Source organism: Acomys russatus, chromosome 30, assembly GCF_903995435.1.
Source record: "Acomys russatus chromosome 30, mAcoRus1.1, whole genome shotgun sequence".
NCBI lineage: Eukaryota > Metazoa > Chordata > Mammalia > Rodentia > Muridae > Acomys > Acomys russatus.
Window position 1 is genome coordinate 15,003,136 of NC_067166.1, and position 20,273 is coordinate 15,023,408.

At 44.7% G+C, this 20,273-nt stretch overlaps 1 protein-coding gene and 1 pseudogene across 1 annotated transcript in view; one reads left to right on the forward strand and one right to left on the reverse strand.

Annotated features, from left to right (window-relative positions):
• Arsb (arylsulfatase B) overlaps positions 1 to 20,273 on the forward strand; it is a 139,338-nt gene that overhangs the window by 20,520 nt on the left and 98,545 nt on the right. Inside the window, exons 3-4 of the mRNA XM_051172240.1 lie at positions 97 to 287; positions 7,197 to 7,404. Coding sequence (XP_051028197.1) covers positions 97 to 287; positions 7,197 to 7,404 — 399 coding nt within the window. The remainder of the gene's footprint in view (positions 1 to 96; positions 288 to 7,196; positions 7,405 to 20,273) is intronic.
• LOC127212178 (60S ribosomal protein L18a-like) lies at positions 10,696 to 15,730 on the reverse strand (annotated as a pseudogene).

Genomic DNA, 20,273 nt, shown 5'->3' on the forward strand with positions numbered 1-20,273 from the left:
GGGCAATCAATTGCATTAGACAATTAAACGCTGGAGCATTCGTTTGCCTAACAAGCTTTATGCCATTGCTGACTGTTTGGTCTCCTATTCTTGTAGGGTACCTCCTCGGCAGTGAAGACTATTACACCCACCACTCCTGTGCGCTCATCGAGCCTTTGAATGGTACACGCTGTGCCCTTGATCTCCGAGACGGTGAAGAGTCCACAACGGAGTATGACAATATTTACTCAACAAACATATTCACCAAAAGGGCTACGACCCTGATAGCTAACCATCCACCAGAGAGAGTAAGGCTTCCTTCCTTAATCTTATCAAGATCTTGTTACTTCTAAGGGGATGTTTTGGGTCTTTTTGTTTGTTTGTTTGTTTTGTTTTTGTTTTTGTTTTTTTAATTTTAGAGATTGTTCCTGTTAGCTAGAAAGGGAAGATTGTCAAAAGTGAGGAATCTGGACCCCTCCCTGCCCATGCTTATGTGGGTGCTTTATGAGTCCGTGCGGTGTAAGTGGTTAGCAAAACCAGCCTTCCGGTTTCCAAGCTTGTATCTGTGTGCAAGGCGGGGCTCCACTATGGAGAACTGCTAGGAATTCAGAGGTCAGAGAAAATCCTTCCTTTTTATGTTTTACTCCTTGGGACTGTTTTGGTGATTCTTGATCCTTTGTGTCCCCTCCTTAACTTTAGGATCAGTTGACTGATTTTTACCAGGAAAACAAAAGGTGGCTGTTTGGCTTTGTGTTCTTTGAACTGCTTGAAGAAAATGGCCATCTTGGCAATTCTGTTTTGGGTTTTTTTATTGATATGCATGGTATATTGGTTTGCACAGACACCATAAGGAAGCTATTGGGTATGTCATACGTAGACTTAACTGCAGGCAAAAAGAAAAAAATATTGTGAATATCCTTAAACCCAAACTGTCTGAACTCAGCACATGAGTACTTTTGAAGTGGAGGAGACATTTGAGACATAGGCTCCAAGGGTGTTGTTGAAGTTATTTTTATAAAACAGTGTTTGTTTCTCTTAGCTTGTTTCTTAACCCAGCTATGATACAAGTACTTAAGGCCTCACAACACAATCGTAAGCAGTTTAAGTCTGTTCTTAGTCCTCTATGCTTTTTTGTCTTACTCCCAGCAAACATCCCAGCAACACTTGCATTCTGTAGCTTTCCTCGGCTCCTGCCTCCTGATCTTCCTTGGACTTCTCTCCGTGGCTGAATCCCGTGCTTCTCCTAACTCCTCCTCCCCACCTGGCTGGCAGGAAGTCCAGCCCTATCCTCTTCCCCTGCTCAGCCACTGGCTGTAAGCTGCTTTACTGACATAACAGGGGGACAGTTGGGAAGCAGAGTTTACACTATATTTAGACAGCAAATCAGAATTTAAACTACACAATAACCTTATGTCTACAGGGTACCCTTATGAAGAATTATATTGAGCACACTCACAAAAATTGTCCTCCCAAGGGATCCTGGGTGACATGGAGAATTCCAGAAAGTATGCGGGTCCTTCCAGTTTCCTGCACTTTGTGTCTTTGACAGTACCTGGAGGAGGCACACTCAGCTCAGGTCTTGATGGCAGCTCTGGCTTGTATACCTGTTCAGACTCAATAACCTGCTAGTGTCTGGTACAGAATCTTCCAGGCTTTGTCTTTGCTGCTCTTACCCTTTATGAGGGATCTTTCCTGGTGACCATTCTCAGGTTTGCCACACTTTGGATTTTTAAGAGCTTAATGCTGACATCTCTAGGCAACCATGTGTGCGGTGAAACATGAAGAAAGGAAACATTGTCTCAAATATCTAAAAACACGTACAAGACAGCACTGTCTCCCAGAGCCCTCATAGCATCAAGCAGCTAAGAGGAAGCAGCTGTGCAGAAGTAGCTCTTTGTGGGTGGGCAGCTAAATTGGGCTGATGGGGAAAGCACCGGAACTGAGAGCAGTTATAGGCCTCAAGAGCTCACATGCCATGGAAGGGGTGGTGTTAAATGGCACTGCTCATAGAGAGAGAGCGCATTACAAAACCACCAGATGGGAGATGTATGTTTCCTGCCAGTGTCTGAGATGCTCAGAAGAAGTCATCATTCTCAGCGTCCTCAAGCACAGGCATACGTGAAAGAGTAATATCCAAGTAGCAACCTTGTTCACAAGGCAGCTCCTGCAGACAGATGTTCCCAGGCTCGCTCTCTCTCTCTCTCTCTCTCTCTCTCTCTCTCTCTCTCTCTCTCTCTCTCTCTCTCTCTCTCTCGCTTTTTGAGACAGGGTTTCTCTGTGCAGCCTTGGCTGCCCTGGACTCACTTTGTAGACCGGAGACCAGGCTGGCCTTGAACTCACAGATATTCACCTGCCTCTGCCTCCCAAGTGCTGGGATCAAAGGTGTGCACCACCGAGCCCAGCCAAGTTTCCTTTCTCAAGATAATGATGCACTGGTTTCAAGAGCTGCATCTTTGCAACATCTTTTCCCACAGTTTCACCTAATTCTGTGCTAGGCTGTCAGGCACCACTTAATAGATTGTAATGTGGCATTTGTTCTAAAATGAAAGTCATTAAAGGAGTTCGCACGAAGTGTCCATGAGCCAATTAAAAATGTACCTATTTTTAAGAGGCAGCTAAGGGGAAAACTGATAGAGCTGTTGTGTATGGGTTGAGTTGCTGATTCTGGGTGTGGGGACACTGCTAATGGCTTTACATGTGTCACAAAGGGACATCTTTTCTCCTTGATGTCAGGATGACTCTCACAGTAACACTATAAAAAGAAAGTAATATATACGTGATATGAATTTATGTTAAAAATAGAACAGCAGCACTTTGAAGAAAACAGAACAACTCTAGATCTAATCTCCTAGAAGCTTCCTGAAGGAAACAAAATAATAACTCCTAGCGGAAGACTTTCTTTGTGTGGGCACAAGCTGGGAAGAAGTGCCCAAGTCAGGATGTCAAAACCTATTCCTGTTTTTCCATTTGTACGCTGAATGAGGAAAACCTATAAAGAAGTGAAAATAAGGCTTTCCTCCTTAATGACATGTGACTTCCTTCTGCACCGAGGATGTTTGGAGTTCAGATCTTAGGGGCTGTGGGACATAAGAGGAAAGAGGAAAGCGCCATTAGCATCTTCAGTGTGAGTATGCAGATAACTCAGCTGGTTATGTCTGAGTTTTATGTGATACTTAGCTGTCTGGCCATGATTTCCCAACTGGGATTTTATAGTCTTAGGATACTTGAAAAGGTTGCAGTGAGGGTTGAGGTAAAGTTGGCTGCTACGGCTGAGTTGATCAGAACAAGAGTTTGGAATCAAGGAAATGCTAAGGACCTGTCTGGCTCCGGCATAAACAGAGGTTGGTGGAGGTTAATGTGGGGCAGGACTTCAGTGTGAATCAAGTCAGTGAGGTGAGAACGGGGTCTCCCTCCAAGGCCATGGTATGAGAGAGGGCTGGACCTCAGGCCCATAGACATTCAAGAACCATCTCCTGATGTTGACTGTTTGCTCTGGACAGTGAGGTGGCGTCCCAGCTGGCAGGGATGAAGAAACTGGCTACAGCTTTTCTCTGGGAGGACCAAGAAGTAATGGCTGCAGGCTGGATCCTCGTGGAGGTTGGAGAAGGAGCTTTGAGCCTTAGATAATGATTCTTTCTACTAGGCTACCGTATACTACAAAAACCAAAACCAAACCAAAACAAACAAACAAACAAACCTTGCTATTTCCCTCTGAAATTTAAAATTAATACAGTAGGACTAGAGACGTGATTGAATGGTTAAGAACGCTGGCTGCAGCCGGGGTGGGGTGTGAGTGGTGGGGGTGGGGGTATTGGTGGTGCACACCTTTAATCCCAGAATTCAGGGAGGCAGGCAGATCTCTGTGAGTTCGAGGCCAGCCTGGTCTACAAAGTGAGTCCAGGATAGCCAAGGCTACACAGAGAAACCCTGTCTCAAAAACAAAAAAACCCCAAAACAAACAAAACCCCACCACCACCACCAACAACAACAAAACCACTGGCTGCTCCTGCAGAGGACCTGGGTTCAGTTCCCAGTGCCCACATGGTGGCTTAGGACTATTTGTAACTGGTCCCAGGGGATCTGATACCCTCTTCTGGTCAGAGTGGGCACTGCATGCACAGAGTGTACAGACATGTATGCATGCCAAATACCCATATACAGAAAAACAACCATTTAAAATAGTATAGCAATGCTTTCACTTAGTAATGTTGGAGATACAGGTTGCTATTTTTCTGCAAGAGACCTGACTGGGAGAAAGCAGTAGGAGGGACTCCTCTTCTCCAGGGCAGGTCATAGAAGTCAGAACTCCTTTCTCAAAGCGAGCCAGAAAACCCTGCCTTTCCACATAACAGGTGGCAATAAGAAAAGGATCTGGCATGCCTAGTAGACTATCATGTGATGCTTATTGTAGGCAGGGCCAATCAGAACCAGAAGAGATGCTCGCTCAGAGGCACCAAGAGGAGGTGGAGCAGGCAGGCTTCTCGGCCCCACCCCCATCTGTTCCCAGCAGGCCATGGCCTTTCCTGATTTTTCATAAGTTAATTAATTTAGGTACAGGGTTTCACACTGTAGTTGAGGCTAGCCCGAAACTTACCATGTAGCTCATGGTCTCAAAGTCGTGGTGATTTTCCTGTCTTAAGCTTCCGAGTGCCGGAATTGCAAGCATAAGACACCATGCCTGGCTTAAGAACAAAGTTTCAGGTGATTTTTACCTAACTTTTTAAAAAATTTCAATACTTTATGTGGGCTGTGGATTATGCTTGCCTGGTGAATTTTAGTCTCGTCCCCTCTGCACCTTGGCTGATGGCTGGAGTTGGCTCAGTCTAGTGCTAAAGAATAAGTTGGGAAGACACAACTGAGCCCTCTGCACTTCCCCTGCACATCCTTCTGTGGTCCAGAGGGACCCCAGAGTGTCAGGATGACCTGTGGGGGTGGAGTGGAAAGTGTGCGTGTGGGGGAGCAGAGGCAGAGCGAAATGGCGTCAGAAGTTTTGACATAGACTTTAGGAGTGGAAATTTATAATGTTTTTTTCCTGGAAAAAAATGTACAACATTTAAATCGAACTGTCTAAACTCCAAATAAATTAAGGGTGTCTATTGGAGCTCCCTGTATGAACGGTCTGTGCACCTTTAACTGACTGACACACACTCTGTAAAAGGGATTGTGTATCTTTTAGAAAATTTGTTTTGTTATTTCCTTTGAGACAGGGTTTCTCTGTATAGCCCTGGCTGTCTTGGGGCTCTCTCTGTAGACCAGGCTGGCCTTGAACTCACAGAGATCCCCCTGCCTCTGCCTCCTGAGTGAAGGGATTAAGGGTGTGTGCCACCATGCACGGCTCATTTAGAATAGTTTTACAGTAAGAAATGGAGTGAATTTCTTCCATCTGTTTCTTTGTCTCCTTCATTCATGGTTGCAAGGCCTCAAATACTCTAATAGAATAATGTGCTAATTCTTGGATTGAAGCTATAGATTACTGCCTCTTTGAGGGTTTTTTAACTCATTGACAAGTTCTGTATGGCATGGTACAGAGGCCCCCTGGGGAGAAAGGACTGATTTAGAATACCACAGATGCTAGGTGCTACGAACTCTCATGGAAAACAAAACAAAACAAAAAACAAACCAGAACCTGTGGGCCACACTTCTGATTTCCAGCAATTAAATTGGCCTTACATTTATTTGGTTCAGTCTCAACAATTAACAAAACACTGTTTACTCACAAAAAAAAAAAAAAAAAAAAAAAAAAAATGTGTTTTTCAAAAACCCATGTAAATTTCTCTTTATTTTCAGCTAACGTTGGTGCATGTCAACATTGTAACAGTGAGGTTGCTGGTAGGAAAGCCCTCTTCAAGTAGTGGCCCTTGGGCATGCCACCTAACCTTTTGAAGTCTTGGCTAACTCATTCATAAAATGGCTATCACAGGATGGTTTTGAGCATTGAATGAATGATAGAGTAGCCAGATTATTAGCAGAGTGTTATCTATATAAAACATTTACTATGTGATGTGCTATTGATTTTATTGTTTATTTGGGTCCCATTCTAGGACTTGGACCTTCATAATTTGCTTTGGCTCTTGTCATCTTTTCAACATATTTGCTGAGGCATATTTTGCATACCATAAAACTCCCACACTTAAAGTACACACTTAACTATGAAATTTAAGGGGTGCCTGATCACCTCCGTGACATTTTAAAACTTTTCATCACTCTCATTTTGGTTTGGTTTGGTTTGATTTTTCAAGACAGGGTTTCTCTGTATAGCCTTGGCTGTCCCAGACTCACTTTATAGACCAGGCTGGTCTATAAAACTCGTAGAAATCCACCTGCCTTTGCTTCCCTAAGTGCTGGGATCACAGGCATGGGCCACCATGCCTGCATTTTATCACTCTTGAAAAAAGTTTCTACCCAGTAGTAGTTCCTAGGCATTTCCCTCCCCAGAATTCCTCATAGCCACAGACAATCAGTCATCTGCTCTCCATCCCCATAGACTTGCCTCTTCAGAATATTTAGATCAATGCAATAATACAAGATGTGGTCTCTGATGGGCTCTTTCCTCTTCATAATTTCAAAGCCCAACTCTGTTGTCAGTGATCGTATGTGCTGTGACTAAAAAATATCCTGAATTTTATTTTTTCCACCCATCAATTTGTGGACATTTAAGTCTTCCTTATTCTTGGCCATTTTGAATAATGTTGTACAAAAGCATCCACAGACATTTTACAAGGACACGCGCTTTCATGGTTTTCCAGGAGTAGGAAGGCCAAATTGTATGGAAGCTGTATGTAATACTGAGAGACTCCACGCTGCTTTTTTCAGTGTCTACATATATCGCTTTACATTCCCACTAACTAATTTCTCCATAGCTTCATCAATATTATTGCTTCCTATTTTAAAACTTCTGAGCACCCGAACGGGTATGAAGCAGTGTCTAACTGCAGTTTTTGTTGTGCCCTGGTTATGAGCATTCCTTACATCTTCTTTGGAGAAATACCTATTTAAATTCTCTGTGCTTAACTCGATGGCCTTATACTATTGGATTGTTTATGTACTCTGGATATGAGTTTCACGTCACACATATGATTCGCAGACATTTTGGTGCACTCTGTTAGCGTGCCTTGAAATTATTTGTATGAGCTGATAAGTCTCAGCTGCCTCGCGTTTTGTATTGAAAGCCCCCCACTCCTTTTAACTGATGCTTGGTTTGCAAATCCCCTTGGCAGCCGCTGTTCCTCTACCTTGCTCTCCAGTCCGTCCACGATCCCCTGCAAGTGCCTGAGGAGTACACGAAGCCATATGACTACATCCAAGATAAGCACAGACGTATTTTTGCGGGGATGGTGTCCCTCATGGATGAAGCAGTGGCAAATGTCACCACAGCCTTGAAAAGCCACGGACTCTGGAACAACACTGTGTTCATCTTCTCCACAGGTTAGTCAACCAGTTCAGGAGGCCCATCTCTTGGCAAAGCGTGGGCTGTGTCTTCATTCCATAGAGCAAAGAGAGACAGACTGGAACAGTTAGCATTTCTTTCTTTTCTTTTCTCTCTCTCTCTCTCTCTCTCTCTCTCTCTCTCTCTCTCTCTCTCTCTTGTTTTTGCTTTTGTTTTTTTCTTTGTTTGTTTTGTTTTGTTTTTTCAAGACAAGGCTTCTCTGTGTAACAGAGTCCTGTCCTGGACTTGCTTTATAGACCAGGCTGGCCTCAAACTCACAGCGATCCGAATGCCTCTGCCTCCCAAGCACTGGGATTAAAGGCATGCACCACCATCTCCTGGCAGCAGTTAGCCAGGAGACATGGCAATAATGCCAGCTGCTGTAGTAGAGCCACAGTTGCAATGGGAGTAAGAAAAGAGAATTACATACCGTTCATACCTTTCCTCCTTTTGTTTATATTTCAAAATTCCCAGGGAGTGTACTTGAGGACCAGCACTCACTAGTTAGCAGACGGGCACCCTACATCCACAGGGCGTCAGGATGGCAGATCCCCAGAAAGCCTGGTCACCACAGCCATCTGCTATTGTGACACTATCAAGCCAGACTAGAAAAGGAGCCAATTAAGCTTAGTCTAGACTCTCAAGTATAAGCTTTTTTTTTTTTTTTTTTTAATTAAAATTGTTTTCCGACAATAAAAGTTAAGCATTCAACAGGAAAAACAAGCAAAGGTTGAAAGACAAGTGAACCCTCAGGCACCAGAGACAACGGAAAACTGTTTGCACGGAGTCAGAGCCTTCTGAGGGGAAACATTTTACCTTCATGATCCTCCTCTTTCACAAGAAATGGTTTTCTTGACTTTCACTCCAATGGGACTTGGGCGGAGATCTTTGCTCTTCTCGTCGTCCCAAACACTCAGGCAGCACGTTTTTGTTCTATGTGAAAAGCAGGCTGTGTTGTTGCTGGAACTTTCCCCATGGTCTTGGTTTTGGAATGGCCAGTCCTCCACCTGCCTTCCTGCTGTCTTTACGGAAACACCCAATACTTGGTTACTTGTTTGGTCTTCTGACGTCCTTAGTTTCTTGCTCCGTTTTCTTTACATTTCTTTTTCTGCTTGGAAATTTTATTTACCAGTTTTTTCTAAACTTTCTGTTGACTTTATTTCAATTACTAGGTTTTTTTGGTTTTTTTTTTTTTTAACCACCAAGAACTTTCTTATTTCCTAATGACTCCCTTTCTGTAATATTTTTACTTTATATATGTAAAAACTTAATGTGTGTTAATGTACTTGATACATGTATGACACATGCATGTATATACATCTTTAAAGTTAGATAATTCTCAACATTCTCTATTTTAAGTTCTCCCTCCCCTCAGTATGTTTGTATTTTTGTTTTAGTTAGTCTTTCAAAGTAAGTGAATTCTTCAAATCTTTGTGACCTTGGCTAATACCAAAAAAAAAACCAAAAACAAACAAACAAAAAACTTTGCACATGCTGGCGAGGATGTGGGGAGAGAGGAACACTCCTTCATTGCTGGTGGGAATGCAAACTAGTACAGCCACTTTGGAAATCTATCTGGTGCTATCTCAGAAAAATGGGAATAGGGCTTCCTCAAGACCCAGCTATTCCACTCCTTGGAATATACCCAGAAGATGCTCCAGCACACAACAAGAAAATTTGCTCAACCATGTTCATAGCAGCATTATTCATAATAGCCAGAACATGGAAACAGCCTAAGTGTCCATCAGTAGAAGAATGGATAAAGAAACTGTGGTACATACACACTATGGGATACTACTCAGCTATTAAAAACAAGGAATTCCCGAAATTTGTGGATAAATGGATTGAGCTAGAAATGATCATAATGAGTGAGTTAACCCAGAAGCAGAAAGACTCAAATGGTATATACTCACTTATATCTGCATACTAGCCCAAGGGGCATGTCCCACGAAAGCCTTCACTTACCAGGAAACTGAGACAGAGGGGAGGACATCCTATTGGGACTCTAGATGAGAGAAGCATGGGAGAATGGCAAAGTAGAAGGATCCAGAGGGTCCTAGAAACCTACAAGTAGAACATTATGATAGGCAGATTTGGGCCCAGGGGTCATGCTCAAACTAAGGCACCAGCCAAGGACAATACAAGCGGTAAACTTTAAGCCCCTACCCAGATCTAGCCAACGGTCAGAACATTCTCCACAGTTGAGTGGAGAGTGGGATATGACTTTCTCACGTACTCTGGTGCCTCACATTTGACCATGTCCCCTGGAGGGGGAGACCTGGTGGCACTCAGAGGAAGGACAGCAGGTTGCCAAGAAGAGACTTGATACCCTATGAGCATATACAGGGGGAGGAAATCCTCCTCAGGAACAGTCATAGGGGAGGGGAATAATGGGAAAATGGGGGCAGGGGGAGAATGGGAGGATACAAGGGATGGGATAAACATTGAGATGTAACAAGAATAAATTAATAAAAAAAAAGAAAAGATACTTCACACACACACACACACACAAAAAAAAAAAAAACAAAAACAAAACTTTGGTTGGAAACTCCACATGTGAGATTAGAACTTATCATTCAGTAAGTTTGACTGGAAAATCACTGTGTAGGAGTGAGGCAACAGGGTGAGGAATTGATTTTGTTGGTCTCAGTTGTTTTTTGTTGTTCTGTTGTTTTGCTTTGCTTTTAATTAAGCATAGTTATCAAATCTAGTCGGTTTGAGCATTTAACTATAGAGGGCAATTTTAGGGGCCTCGTCTGGTTAAACAACCCTCACAGTCATCCCCCAAGGACCTTGAAGATGTGAGAACTAGACACAAAGACACGATCACGATCGCTCAGCCCACGGTTACACAGCCACACGTGCGCACGACCGGCCCTGTGTTTCAGCCCCCGTGGCATTTTCTAGCCTTATAGATGGCAATCTGTTCATTTGAGACAGGATCTGGTTACCATATAGCCAAGCTGTCCTGGATTCTCAGTCCCCCTGCCTCTGCCTCACCAGCACTGGCTGGGATTGTATGTGTTCATGGCCGTCCCATGGTTGCATGTGTCCTGGCCAGCGTCCCACATGATGTCTGTGTTCTCATCCGACTTCTGATACAGCGGAACTGTTTCCACGGTGGGCTGCAAGGACGAGCTATTAAGGACCCAGGTGGGCAGAGTGCATTAGCGCCGTCTGCGGGAACAGCCCATGTAGTTGCTTTAGTGCCATCTAAATGCTATGTTTTTCTTCCTTTCTTTCTTTTTTTCTTTTGCCTCTCTGGAGTTTTGTTCAGTGGGTCTCTGAGTCTAGAAGAAGGTATTGGGCCTCTTGGTAGTGGAGCACATTTTGGGCTGGCGCCACAAAACATGGTCGGGCAACGGGAATTTGCTCTCGGAGTTGTGGAATCGCTTGTCACCTGGCCAGGCGCACTTGCCAGCTGCGATGGAGTGCATGTAGGCATGATGCTGGGCACCCACGTCGTGGTAGCACTGTGACGGCACCAGCGGTAGTCAGGTCCTGGTACTCTTTAAGTCCATGTTGTATGTGCCACCGTGGGAGTCATAGCGCAGCCAGATGCCGAAGTTCTTAACACGCAGTGGTGACTTCGCAAACAGCTGCCCTCAGTGCACTGCCTCCTTGGATGACTTCTGCATCTTCTGCAGCCGCAACACGAAGTACCAGAAGTGGGACTTGGCCACCATCTGGCTGGGTACAAAGATGAGCATTCGGTATAGTGGCACTTTGGGGCGGGCAGTACAAGGTGGCCCCACCACCTTGTACAACTGAAGCGCTCCCGACGCCTTCAGGGCTGTCTGGCCTCCTTCGCCGCTGCTCACAAAAGAAAAAAAAAAAAAAAGCTGCTATAATTTTCTAAGTGTTCCCTATGTTGATGAGGGTTGAATGTGAGAAAAAAAAATTCCCACAGAACAAACACAAAGGAAGACATCGTATATGTAATTCTTTACAGAGTCTCTTATAATCTGGGAGTCAGCCACAATTACTTCATTAAAAAACCCTCCCATAGCATTTTTTTTGATAAGTGTTGGTGTTGAAAGCCTGTAGAGTCTCTAGAAACAATTAGCGGGAAGAAGGGCAGGATGCCTAACACCAGCTTTAGCAATTATTCCTGGGAAATAGCCTCATAATCGTAAAAGTTGGAGGCTCTACGTTTTAAAAACCCTTGCCTTTGCTGCAGGGATCATGACAACACAGTTTCTGGAGTGATTTCCTAAATGTGGATTAATATGTTACTCATGAACTAAAAAAGGGCTCCGAAGCAAAGATGTCCGGGAAGAGATGGGATAAATTTTTTTCAGGATATGTTAGAGTGAAAAAAATATTTAAAGATCAATCTTTCTTTTATTTCATTATTTCATATATGTGTACATATTTTTAAATAGAGTTAATCATTTTATAAATAGCTGTAACATTTTATTCAATTTGGTAAAAACAGTATTTGAAGCTTCTCACTGAAAACACGGTGACTACCTGATAACGAGAAATCACTGTCTTCTACCCTGATACTACGATGTCTTAGCAGATGTATTAATCTTCGGTCATCTTTGCTATGTTGGGGGCTAAATGCAGCGCCATTATGACTGTGCATTTCTGTAATGCTTCTAGATTTGATCTGGTGTTTTTTGTTAGGATTTTTAAAAATGCCAATTCACAAGTGAGAATGGCGGTGGTTTCCTTTTTTCATTGGCGGGCTCTGTTGTCTTGATTAAACCCATGTGATGAAATAATTAGGATGGTTTCCCCCCCTTTTTCTATGATTTGAGTAGTAAGCCATCCTTGGAACCTTCTTTGGAGGCATTTTATTTATTTATTTATTTTAAGATTTATTTATTTTATTTATTGCATATGAATGCTTTATCTGCAGAAGAGGGCACCAGATCTCATTATAGATGGTTGTGAGTCACCATGTGGTTGCTGGCAATTGAACTCAGGACCTCTGGAAGAGCAGGCGGCACTCTTAATCACTGAGCCATCTCTCCAGCTCTTTGGAGGCATTTAAAAAGTCATCTCCATAGTTTAAATCTTCTCCTTACTTATGTCTAGATACGAGTCATCAAATGTTTTAGAATTAATCTTGCCTGAGATACAGTGACCACCTTGATTGCATCTCCAGATGATTCTTCTTCCCAGTAGCTTCTTCTGGGCTCCCATTTTAGCTTCTTGCCTTGGTTCTGCTTGACTTGGGGGTGGGGGTGGGGGTGGGACCAAACTTGAAAAGATGAATTGCTAACTCCCCTTCTTATCTTATCTCTTTTCGGCTTTCTGTTCTTTCTCCCAGCCTCCCTCCCTCCTCTGTGCTACCGTGACAGTTGGCCCCTGGCCCTCAGTGCCCTGGGTCGAGCTTATTATGACTGTGTTTTCAGTATCAGAGCCGCCCTCCACTGAATTCCATGGTAAGAGTGACCACTGTTATGTCTCGGCTGCTCGCCCAGCCCCTCCTCACCCCTAGTTTTTGCCTCCGCTTACCGTGTCCTTGCTCGGGGTGTAAACGAGGCAGCTTGAGGTGAGTTAGCCTGTGAGCTGGTTCCCAATCCCCATTTTATCAAAGAAGGAACCCAAACTTCAAGAAGCTAAGAGATTAGCCACAAGTCAGACACATGGGCCTAAAGGCAGACCTACTAGAGTCAATTTCTAGTTACTAATCAATACCCATGTTTAAGCTCACTTTGGTGATTTTTACCTTCCCCTTAGTGCTCTCTGTATCTGTTCCCGAAGCCAACCTTTCCCCAACTCTTCCTGAGAAGAACTCTAAAACCCTTCATTCTCTGAATGCGAGTAAGGCGGGGTCTTTCTACCCAGCACATGTGGCCATCTCTCGGTCCCCTGGCCACAGGTGTGTCTTGAGGGACACAGCTCTCTGAGTTCCCAGGGCCTTCGAGAGTGAAGTGCATTCTGGTCTGTAGAAGCCACGTGACCGAGTTACATTCTCTTCCCTTCTGGCCTCCGGTTCTTTGAGCAACCAAAAGCACCCTTGAGCGCAGTGGCCTGGATCCCCTCAACGCCATCCTGTTAATGTTTCACTTCTAGATGTGGCCCAGGAGACACATCTCTTCCCCTCCCCCTCCCCTGCCCCACCCCCGCCCCGCCCCGTTCTGTCTTAGACCTCTTAACTACATACAGAAGGGCAGAGGCGTAATGATTCTTTGGTCTTGTATAAAATTACTACTCCCAGGCATTCTCCTGCCTCTGTTCAGTCAGCGGCAGTCAGCCCTGCTGCTCTTAAACTTTGTGGAACTGTTTCGAGATCCGAGCATTGTAAGCAGTCTTCCCATTGTCCTGTCCTGAGTCAGGATGCATTTCCATCTTTCTCTGCTTTTAGTGAGATGTTGGCTAAAAGAGGGAGTTCTAGCTTCAGTCAGGAGGGCAAGGTTTTAGCCTTTCTAGTTTGCTAAACTTCAGGAGTCTACACGGAACTCTGATCCCGAGGAAGGCGACTCAAAAGTGAGGGTCCGTTCTTGATCAGCTTAGGCCAGGGGTTTCTCAACCCTCCTAACGCTGTGACCCCTAAATACAGCTCCTGTGGTGTGGTGACTCCTCAACCATGAAATCATTTCATTGCTACTCCCTAACTGTAATTTTGCTGCTGTTATGAGCCATAATATACTTATCTAATATACTTATCTGGCGTGCTACCCTGTGAAAAGGTCCTTCCATGCGCGTCCCCCCCAAAGGAGTCACAACCCACAGGTTGAGAACTGCTGCCCTAAGGAGAAACTTAATTTGCCTTTCTTTCTCCAAAGGGTTTTTCTGTGATTCTTGATAATTTATTTCCTGAAGTCAATTTTTTAAAATGTTACTGCCTTTTTTACTTATGTGTGTGTTTGTGTGTGTGCGCACACGCATTCACACCACAGTTCCTGTGTAGAAGTCAGAGGACAGCTTGATGGTGCTGGTTCTCACATAAGTCTGCTCCTCACTAGGAGAAACATGAATTCTGATTACAGGGTGTCAGAGGAGAATCAGAGGTCTCTGTATTTAAAAAAACAGTGATATGCCTATAAGGGAACAGGAATTTTGTGCTAATAGGTGCATTAATCATCTGCTTGCTATCTATCTATCTATCTATCTATCTATTTATCTATGTGTATATATATCTGCCAGGAACCAACTGAGCATAGAATTCACCTTCTCCCAAGTGACTTTCAGTTGAAGGAGAGTAGGGTCTAGAGAGGTGGCTCAGTGGTAAGAGCACTGGCTGCTCCTCCAAAGGACTGAGGATTTTATTCGTAGCACCCACATGGCAGGTCACAGCTGTCTATAACTCTAGCCCCGAAAAGGGCCAGGTTTCTGTGGGCCCTGTCCTTATATGGTGAAGACATGCATGCAGACAAAAAAAAAAAAAAAAATCCATATACGTATGATTAAAATAAACAAATCTCTTCTAGAAAAGAAAGAAAAAGCACTTATTTCTACGTTCATCATTAAAGTTAAGGAGACAAGCTTAAATTCAATTATTCTGGTTTTTGTGCCCCCGCTAATGTAAATTACAATTGATTGGTTAATGTCATTCTGTTATGGATTTGGTTAGGTTGTTTGTTTGTTTGTTTGTTTGTTTTTCTGTGTTATGGATCAAATCAAGAGTTTCACACGTGATGCAGGCAATTTACCACTGGGCTAGAGTCCCATCTCGGCCACTCTTTCTGAAACATGGGATTAATTGTACTGTAAGCAAATACTGCTTGTTTCGATATACACACACCGTTGTATTCTTTTTATACAGCAGTGACCCTTTTAGTCCTTGGCTAGCACGTGATCAGAGTCTGAGTCCGGCTTTCCCAATGATGACTTTGTTGATTCTGGCTCAGTTTCACAGTCTGTTAAATGACCATCTGATCACTTAGTCGCTCTGCCTGGACTGGGAGATGACAGCAGGTGTTTAGCAGGATCAGGTCTTCCTGTTACCTTGGTGTGTGTGGAGGCACAAAGCAGGCAGGGCTTTTAGGAGGCTCTGACAAGAAGGAGAGGTGACGAGGTGGAGGTGCAAGAAGAGATTTGAGAAATAGGAGCATTTGGGCTGAGAACCCCTGCTCTTATTTCTAGGGGTATTGACGCCTTGCTAACCTGGTGGTCTCCAGCGCTGGGGCAGTCTTCACAGAGACTGGCATACATTTGCAGATTGCATCCTGTGGCCAGAGAGCATGTATAATCTGTGTGGCAGTAGGTACACAGGCCATGGCTTCATTGTGCACTTATTGGGATGCAGGCTTGGGGAGGTGGGAATGCGTGGATGAGGCCTGGCAGCTGCTCTGACCATACAGTGAAATTGCCGTTCATCGAGCGGCCTCCCCGGTGCTCAGGCCAGTGGAAAAGAGTCTTGTCCATGATGCCGTTGCCACCTTGAGAACACAGAGCCTGCTCAGCAGCGCATCTATGCTTGGACAGAGTGAGTCGTTGTAAAATATAAAGGGTTGACGCGTCATCTGAGCATCCACAAAATGGTGTGCAATTGATTGTATGCAACAGAGTTCCTCTAACTCCGAAGCCCCCTTTTCTTCCTCTTTGCAGAATTTCCTTCAGAACAGGGAGCTGGCAATAGAGAACTGCTCCGTGGCTTTAAGTAGGCCGTGTAGTTGGCAGGGTTATAAAATACTGTAGAAATCTGTGCTGGGAACGGCTGCAGCAGAGCAGCCTGGCTAGGCGCTCAGACCCTTACAAGAGTGCCTCCCGAGGCCGAGAACTGTTAAATGAACAAACAAGGACCCACATCACCCCACTGCTCACCTTGCAGCGGCATCTGCATTTGACACATGTCTGTCAAAGAGGAAAGCAACAGTCAGTAGATTAAAGCTATGAGACAGGAATGGCCTGTCCTTGAGGCAGCTATCGACCCGTGTCACATCTTGAGATTTTGCATGTTAGTGTCCACACGAAGAGCATGTTGGGCCACTTGAAATTTTTTCTCATAGGAGGTGTTAATTTATTGATTACTTCACAGAGTGAAAATAATAACCAATATACTTTAAGGACTCTAGACCCGTCTTGCTTCTAGTCTCTCTGAGACAGGCCACCGAAAGATCTAAGGAAAGGACGCCTCTCAATCCTTTAACAGGTTGTCAGTGTTTTATTATATTACTCAGTAGGTGCAAAGACATCTTACTGTTGATATTTTGAGTTTTCAGCAGGCGAATGTGAAATAATCAACATTTTCACGCTTCCGTGGGCGTATAGCATCGTGGCCTTTCTCTGAGTTTATAATTAATGGAAGGTCATATTGAACTGAGCGTATTTATTGACTAAATCGCAGAAAGCTTTCCAACTGTTTGGAGTTATTTTCTCCTTTCCCTTTGTGTTCCGTTTTTAAAGGTCACACTTTAAGGTGGCTTTGTTTCTTACTCCTCTCAGAACGTTCTAGATCAAGTCCCCTCTGAGGCAAGAGGGGTGTTTTGTTGCCCAAACTTCTTGGAAGGTTGAATCGTTAAACCACCAGCCGTGAGCCGCCCCCAGCCTGTTCACATCGGCTGTGCCCGCTGGCAGCCTCAGCAAGCATTTCAGGGCGTCAAGCCTATAATCGTTAACATATACCTGTCAACTCCGCAGAGAAAATGTTACTGGGTGTGTTCCTTGGATAAGGTAGTCTTGTCCGAACATGACAGCAGGGCTGTTCTGATGTCAGGATTCTGTAGAGTAGGGAGGAACCAAGTCAAATAAGGAACTGCAGCTCCACAGAACCCCTCAGATGAGCAGAAAGGTAGAGGCTGCTAAATCTGTATTCTTCTTTCTGCCAGTAGGGGGCCCCGCCTGGTTCGGTGGTGCTACCTCTGTGCAGTGTGTCTTCTCTCTGGTAAACCTTTCCAGAAGGACACTCGCTGGTTGACAGAGGTGAGGTTCTGAATCAAGTCAGGTGGAGAATGGAAACATCACGCTTGCCCACCAGAAGAGGGCGCCAGATCTCATTATAGATGGTTGTGAGCCACCACGTAGGTGCTGGGAGTTGAACTCAGGACCTCTGGAAGAATAACCAGTGCTGTTAACCTCTGAGCCATCTCTCCAGCTCAAGTATATGACTTTATTTTTAAAAAAATATTATATGGTTCTTTTGCCTGCATTGTATGTCTTGCACCAGGCCTGGTCCCCACAAAACCAAACTAGAGCCTCTGATCCCCTGGAACTAGAATTAGAGCTGGTTAAAAGTGTCATGTGGGTGCTAGGAGCTGAGCCAGCCTTCTCTGGAAAAGTAGCTGGTGCTCTAAACCACTGAGCCATTTCTCTTTCTTTCATTCTCTCTCTCTCTTCCTTCCTTGCTTTTCTGAGACAGGGTTTCTCTGTGTAGCCTTGGCTGTCCTGGACTCACTTTGTAGACCAGGCTGGCCTCGAACTCACAACAATCTGCCTGCCTCTGTCTCTCAGAGCGCTGGGACTACAGGCACGCCTGGCCAAGTTCTCAGTTGTGTGACACTGACAGTGTTAGTATGTACTATAGTTAACTTGGTTTTTGTTTTGTTTTTAAGTCGAAAAGGAAGAATGCAAGTGGGAATAGCCCGGGGTCAGCTCCCAGAAAGATGGGACCTGGGTCATGCTATATTTGAAAGGCAGAGAAAGAGAGAAGAAAGAGTCTGCTCTGGAGTTCTCATAGAGACAGTAACAATGGCGGCAAGAGTGACAACCAGGAGTTGGTGAGGCCCTCCCTAGCATCACAGACTTTCTGTGTCCTCTGATATTCCTCCGTCCTAGAGTAGGCATGTTATATATATAATCTGCATGGTCATGCCTTCCACAGTAGACGGCGAATGCAGTTCAGGTCTGCTCGACACACTCTGTGCCAGAAGGCTGTGAGATGAAGGAACACACAGATCAGCCAAGTGCACAGGAGGTAAAGCAAGGTGGGTCTGGATGAATGGAGTTCTGGAAAGATAGGCTGGGGAGGGTTTTAGAGTCACTCCAGCCCACCCTGATCATTGAAAAAAATGAAACAGACCTAGACCGGCTGAGCTATTGGTCTTGAAGCCGACACTTGGCTTCATCTTTACTCCCAACCTTAGGCTCTTGCGCTGTAGGATGAGTCCATATAATAACAACTAGATACAAAAGTTTCAGTCGCACGGAAACGGATCCGCAGACCTTGCTGAACTTGAGCTGAAACAAAGAGCTGTGTGACGGCTCCTCAGATTTTGTCCAAAGTGTCATTTTAATCTCTACGTAGCCATCTTTAAGAATTAAATGAGGGGAGCCAGGCGTGGTGGCGCACGCCTTTAATCCCAGCACTCGGAGAGACAGAGGCAGGTGGATAGCTGTGAGTTCGAGGCCAGCCTGGCCTACAAAGCGAGTCTAGGACAGCCAAGGCTCCACAGAGAAACCCTGTCTTGAAAAACAAACAAACAAACAAACAAACAAACAGAATTAGATGAGGGGCTGGAGAGATAGCTCAGAGGATAAGAGCACTGACTGCTTTACCAGAGGTTCTGAGTTCAGTTCCCAGCGCACATGGTACCGCACAACCATCTATAAGATGAGCTGATGCCCTCTTCTGGCATGCAGGTGTACATGCAGATAGTGCACTCGTATGCACAAAATAAATAAATGAATTTTTTTTTTCAAGAGAGAGATTAAAATGTCAAAGTATGGTAGTGGTGCATGGTTTTTAATCCCAGTATTCAGGAGACAGGCAGGAACTCTGTGAGTTCCAGGTCAGCCGGGTCTACAAAATAGACTGTCAAAAAAAAAAAAAAAAAAAAAAAAAAAAAAAAAAAAATTGGGTGAGGATTGGCATAGTAAAAAAAAAAAAATGCATCTATCCTAATCCATCATTGGCCTGAAAAGAGCAAAGTCTCATTATTCTTTCTAAGCTTTTATCCTACCTGCCAATCAGTGGTAAGATGGAATAGCTGGTTCCCCACCCCCCGTCCCCCCAAACCCCCCCTTTCCCTCCCTCCCCCACTCCAGTTTTCATCTGCTAATGGAAATGCCCATGAGCACTATATGGCCAGTGCAGGCAGCCAGAGGCAGAGAGGGCTGGCCACCCCAGGGATGTTAGTTTGTCGGTCAGCAGAAAGTGGACAGGTGGCAGGTGCCCTGGGTCTGGGTCTTTAAACAGAGGCATGAATAGTAGGTAAAGGACAAACAGTTAAGTCCCAGGGTGGGGAGGTGGGGGGGACCAGGAACTGGGATTTGAATGACAAAAAGCTTCTTATAATTTAACTTCATCTCTTCCACTATACAAAAATGGAGATTTATTTACTCTATAGCTTTGTGGGGTTTTGTTGTTGTTGTTGTGTTGTTTGTTGGACTAATTTTGGTTCCTAAAGCACCCAGACAGCTCTGTTCTTCCCCATTTGGCTCTGTGGGATTCTCCTGAGGGCAGTGGTAGGTAGGTTACTGTACACATTTGTGTCATAAAGCATTTGCTCCAAAGAAGAGAGAGTTCCAGGGCTAGGGAGTGGCTTTGCAGAGGCCGCTGTGGCTGTTTAGTGTGCTTTAAGCATGCTGAGGAAAGTCCCAGGTCCCCTCCCTCCCACAGATTATCAGCCCTGCTTCCCTGATGAGAGGGGCCTGGGAACTGGCCCTGAGGCTCTTGGCTGGGCCCACCTTGCTGGGCTTGGCTTTTTCTGTTGTCGTCCTCTGTGCTCAGAAGCATCCCCACTCTAGGACGGAAACAACAGCAGGACTGTGTTTGAAAAGGATCCCCACTTGCTCTTCTTGCTGACTTTGGCAGTTGGGTACAAGCAACAACAAAACGCTGGACACAAAAATGCTGCCTCCCAGGCGTTGTTCCCTCTCCCACAGAGCAGCCCTGCCTCACGGGGCTCTTTTCTCCTGTTTTCTTAATGAGAAAATATTTTAGGGATTATTGGCACTGCAGGGTTTATTCTTTTCTGGTGGTTTTCACTCTTAATCAGCTGTAATCTCTGTGATCTTGTTTGTAGTCTTG